This window comes from Corvus brachyrhynchos, unplaced genomic scaffold (genome assembly GCF_000691975.1).
Source record: "Corvus brachyrhynchos isolate BGI_N302 unplaced genomic scaffold, ASM69197v1 scaffold616, whole genome shotgun sequence".
NCBI classification, from domain to species: Eukaryota; Metazoa; Chordata; class Aves; order Passeriformes; family Corvidae; genus Corvus; species Corvus brachyrhynchos.
The window spans coordinates 1294348-1299798 of NW_008238831.1; the positions used below are offsets into that span (position 1 = coordinate 1294348).

The following is a 5451-nucleotide window of genomic DNA, read 5'->3' on the forward strand; positions in this document are numbered from 1 at the left end:
TCCGCCCGGATCAGCGTGGGGTCCGCCTCACGATGAGCAGTTGGTGTAAAATTATTCATGTTTCCCTGATGCTTTATTGCCCACGTTTCAAAAATTCCCATGTGAAGCCTGGTAGCCCCAGAGAAGGGGACTACACTGGTAGAATGTCTCTGGAAATGGAAACTGGTTTAGACCTGGAAGGAAAACATGGATTGGGTGTATTTGCTGGATTCATCCTCAGCAGTGAGGTCGAGAAACAATTATTAGGACAATTTAGTCAGGGTAGGAAGAGTGGTTTCTTTGCACATGAACTATCACGGTTGAATCACTGAACCATATGCTTTTATACAAAATACCTTCATTAATTATTAGTCTGAAACAAAATTATGGAAATGGGGTTAATAAACAAACAAATAAATAAATAGTTCACGAGCAGAGTCTGTGGATAGAGCATGTACCTAAGTGTGAGTGAGAGCTGGAGTTTCTGCAGAATGAGCCAATTCCCAGCTTGCCTGGAGAGTGTTTGTTCCTGGCCAGAAACATCTGTCCCCCTGGCCTGGGTCTCCTGTCCGTGGTGATGGCTGAGCACGGACAGAAGGGGAGAGCACAAAGCTGTGCCACGGGGCAGGCACAGAGCGCACACTGTGCTCAGCTGCACAGGGCACCCCTGGCATTGCACCTCATTTAACCATCACTTGAATCATTTTAATCTCTGGAATGCAGAAAATTGCCTTTCTATATCTGATTCCTTTCAACTATATCCTGGTTATTTTAAGGGGAAAAAAACTGGTCCAGCTAAAGAATTAATGGATTCCTAGACTAATACCTGACAAAACTTGAACACAGCAAGTAATAATGTTAGATTGTGAAAGCACCCCAGCCTATGTCAGGGTCCTCGCCCAAAGGACCTACTGCATTAAGTAGAGTAATTTCTGTAGCAACTTCTATACAATTCCCTTACGTGGGAGGGGGAAATGGCACAGTGAAGATGCTTGTGTGGCAGGAGGAAGCTGTGCCATGAATTTCAGACTTGCAACAAAATTCTTACAGTCTTCTGTGGAAGCTCAATTAAAGGAGGGTTTAGGTCTGCCTTGGAAAATACAGTACCAGGACTAATGCATAGTTTTCAGCTCAACTCTGGCTCATTTCCTTCTAGATAGAATAAACCTCTCTTCTTGAATTGCTGTTCCTTTGGGTTACGTGAACAGATCTGTTGCTACAGGCAATGCATTCACAATGAGATCCATTTGTTTGCCACGCAGCTCAGAGAGGACTGAATCTCCTTCATGCTTTTTAAAATTTAACATTAAATGCTTGTTGAAGTATATAAACAAAACCAGATGGTTTTGTCCCCTCCCACAAAAAAGAAACTAGAAATTGTTCAAGGTGTCAGTGTTCCTTTTTTTTTTTTTTGCATAACACTGGGATTTTTCCTAAAATGCAGTTTTCTTACTGAAAGGAATGGCTGATAATTTACAAGAACTTAAATATATATAAAAAATACATACGGAGAGAAATGCAACATATTTAATTTAGAATTCTTTGTTCTGGGAATGTGAGCTTTTCTTAAACAGACATACTCCATCAGGCTAAACACTCACAAACTGGTATTTGCTGGAGTTCTGCTGCACATTTTCTCATTCAAACATTCTTTTCCTTCTGTTTTTCATTTTACATTAACAGCAACAAAAGGCCCTGAAGAATTCTAATTTCTTTCTATGGCTAATGATTTCAAGATTATTTTCTGTGCTGTGTACTATACTATGCCAATATATATTGCCACCATTTAGTGATTACTTTAGTAATCTAATTCATTAATTTGCTATGCAGATCACAATTGATCTTGAGTATAGGTCTGCATATTAAATAGTTCCATAAAAAATAATCAGTGATTTCTATCAGATAATTTTATGTTTAATTTAATATATAGTGGATAAGCAAAAAAGGTTATTAACACATCACTAAGAAGACCAGGAAGAGTCCATAAAAACAAAACCAGTAAAAAATGAAGCCACTTCCTATTCCTAATTAAAACTAATTAATCATTTTCAATAACACAATGACACACTTTCTTCTCAGAAGCTGACAATACCCCATGAAGCCTGAAATGAAATAAATTATTCTTTGGTTGTTTGCTGGACAGAGGTCAATAATACCTCAGGGCAAACACAGTCTATAGCCAATTTCTTAATGTAATTCAAATTGAAAAGAAAAATCTTTCTAATAGCAAAAAAAGGTACAAATAGCACATTAAAAGAAGAATTTGTGATGTACTGTATATGCATTAAAAATTCTACACAGTGTGTGTATGGGTACAGCAAAATTGCCCGTAAAGCTTCCCTGTCACCAGGAACTCAGCTCACAGCCACCTTGGTGTGTGCAGGGACCACTGCCTGGGCCTGTGCCTTGGCCCAAGGAGGCTGAGGACACGAAGGCTTTCCCTGCAGATGCCTGAACTTCTGCTTCCTTAGTCCCTAATGTCGTTCAGTATTTTACTGCTATTCATCTGTCCTCAGCCAATGGGAACAGAGGTGTAAGTGCAGGGTTGGTGTTTTCCATTTCCCATTAATGCCGAGCCAGCCTTCATGTAATTAGTTAACAAAAGCAGTTGGAGAAATTTCTCAGGGTGCTCACTCAACCCTTGGAAGTGTGTTTTTGGCTCCATCTCCTTTGCTGTCTGGTTCATGGATCAGTTTGCACAAGGTGCATGTGTTCTGGTGGTTTTCTGCCCTTTCAGCAGCTTGGCACTGCTGATGGGTTGGGGATAGGGACAGCTCGTGCACAGCCCCAGACAAAGGATAGATCCTGGCTCTGGAGTGCAATCTCTGTGTGTTTGAAGGGCATGCACTGAGTTACAGAGCAGCTTCCGCCTTTAAACTGCAGAAATGCCCACCAACCAGCATCCCATTCAGGGGGAAAATTATGATCCCAAACCCTGAACCACTCCCAGGCTGGTGGGAAGGAGCCAGCGCTGTGAGGAGTAATGCAGGAGCTGTTAGAAGAAGGAGTCCAAGATGTGCTCAAATGTTTGAACACACAAAGAATCTCTTCTGGCTGTTTTTGAGTATTGACAGTAAAGCAGCACTTACTGGCTTTAGACCGTGATTGCTTCATGTATCTATTAAAAGTAAACAAAATCATCCCCCAAAAGACAGATAATTCACTTTTGATGAGACTCACCATGGAAAATTTCAAATGAGAAGAAAAATCCTGATGAAACTTATGAGAAAACATGAACTAAAGAGATTAAAGACTATTTTGCAACCTCCATACTTACTTAGGCTTGTTGCCATGTGAAAAATCTCTTGATATTTCTCAGTACTTTACAGACAAAAAGAAAATTGATTCGAAGTAAAAGTTTTGTTGAACTATTGACATTTTTTGTAGACAAATTAGAATGTGTGAAAGAAATTATAAGGTAAGTTAAAAATTAATATAAAATTTGATCCCTTTGGCATACTTACTAGAAAGGTGCATGTTGAGGAATTTTATTTAATAGTCTAAATATATGGTGTTACAACTGTTCTTATTTCTGGTAAGTAGCATGGTGTACTTCATCCAAAGCTGCATTTCAGGAAGGGGGATACACAAGTGAGTGTGTGTGTTATCAGAGGAGCCATTTACAGAACAGAGACTACTGGTAAATATAACGGTGTGAAAGGATTTGGACAATAGATGTATAAAAACTATTATTCAGAGTTGTTTTCATTATCGTAGTCCCCAGACTCATATTCTTCATCATCTTCCTCATCAGAATTGTCATAATACTCCTCATATTCAATGCTGTAGCTTGCGCTTCTGCTGCCAGCAGTAAATGCAAATGCAGGAGATGGGTCTGCAAGATGTAATTGAATCCAGATTAAATTAGTTGAAGATAGGAATAAAGAGGAAGGCATGGGTTTGGATTTGTACAGCAAGCTCAGAGTTTCTGAATCCTTGTTATTTATGAAAAGGACAGGGGTTTTATCCAATGGTTTGACCTCATACCACTGAAGGTTAAATTTCTATATAGAATCATGGAATCCCAGAATAGATTGGTTTGAAATGGACCTTAAAGATCATCTTGTTCCACCCCCCTGCCATGGGCAGGGACACTTCCACTATCCCAGGTTTCTCCAAGCCCCGTCCAGCCTGGCCTTGGACAGTTCAGGGATGGGGCAGTCACAGCTTCTTTAACAAACCTGTGTCAGTGCTTCACCACGCTCTGAGTAAAGAATTTCTTCCTAACATCCAATCAAAATCTCTCCCATTTTAGTTCAAAACTATTCTCCCTTGCCCAACCACTGTATAAAAAGTCCCTCTCCCTCCTTCTAGTAAGCCCACTTTAGGGATTGGAAGGGGCTCTGGGATCTCCCCAGAGCCTTCTCTTCCCCAGGCTTAACACCAGCAGCTTGCTCAGCCTGTCTCCAGAGCAGAGGTGCTCCAGCACTTGGAGCATCTTCATGGCCTTCTCTGGGCCCACTCTAACATGTCCACATCTTTCCTGTGCTGAGGACATGTTGAAAATGCATTTAATTCCTAATACTAGTAAGCTATGACATCGGTCCTCTGCAGCTGCTGTGCATCTGCAAATATTGCCAGAGAAAATGAAGCTTTAAAAGCCCCTTGTAGAAATGAGGTGAGTGACAAACCCCTCTAGACCAGGAGGTAAATATGACAATGCATCTTTATCCTGGATTTGCCAGGAAAAATAGTTCTCCATAGAGGAAGAAGGATATTATTCTGCAGGTCTGGGCACAATGCAAAACAACCGCAAAGCTATTTCTTACATCTTTTGAACCACTCTCATTAAGGAATAACAACGGTTTCCTTCCTAGTTTTTTGAAAAATAAACAGCTAAGCAGACCTGCCACGGTTCAAAGACTCCCTCAGTTACACCAGCTGTTGTTCTGGGTCCTACTAACATCAAAGGACTTCTCTAGGATAAGGACAGTGGAATAATGTGTCTCAGCTGTATGGCTCCAACCCACGGTTTTCTGTTTTCTGGAAGCTGGTATAATTCGCAGCAAAATATTACTATATAAACCCGTTAGGGGGTACAGTAAAATAAAAGCACTCAGAAGAGTAAAAATACAGGCAGCTTTGGGTAATTTGCCCTATGCTTCATTTGCATTCTGACCCCATCCTTTGCATTCTGCTTGTATTCATTTTTATATTTTTTACATTCAAATAAAAAAAAATTACCATCAATGACTTTCAGTCTTGCAGAGGCATATGTTGCACCATACTTATTTTTGGTGTGGCAGATGTAAATGCCTTCATCTGATTTTTTGAGGCCTTGAATCTGCAGCCAGCCTGTCACACCATACTTCTGAGGCCCACCTCTTTCCTTTGAGAAGGAAAGAAATGGTTGAAATTAAGTAGCTAGGAGACACCATGATATTTATCAAAATAATTGTGGATGGATTAAATATCATTAAAACCTTTGCTTTTTTTTAATGCAAACAGGCTTTGATTCTGCTTATTCCTGCT

The 5451-nt window shown here is 40.2% G+C and overlaps 1 protein-coding gene across 2 annotated transcripts in view; it reads right to left on the minus strand.

Moving 5' to 3' along the window:
• Nucleotides 1-1484: 1484 nt before the first annotated feature.
• LOC103618364 (kazal-type serine protease inhibitor domain-containing protein 1) overlaps nt 1485-5451 on the minus strand; it is a 12810-nt gene continuing 8843 nt past the window's right edge. Inside the window, exons 3-4 of one of the 2 annotated variants that reach the window (XM_008636754.2) lie at nt 5164-5308; nt 1485-3814 (exon numbers count right to left, since the gene is read on the minus strand). In XM_008636754.2, coding sequence (XP_008634976.1) covers nt 3669-3814; nt 5164-5308 — 291 coding nt within the window. In that variant the 3' untranslated portion in view covers nt 1485-3668. The remainder of the gene's footprint in view (nt 3815-5163; nt 5309-5451) is intronic. The other variant, XM_017738182.1, reaches the window with a different exon arrangement.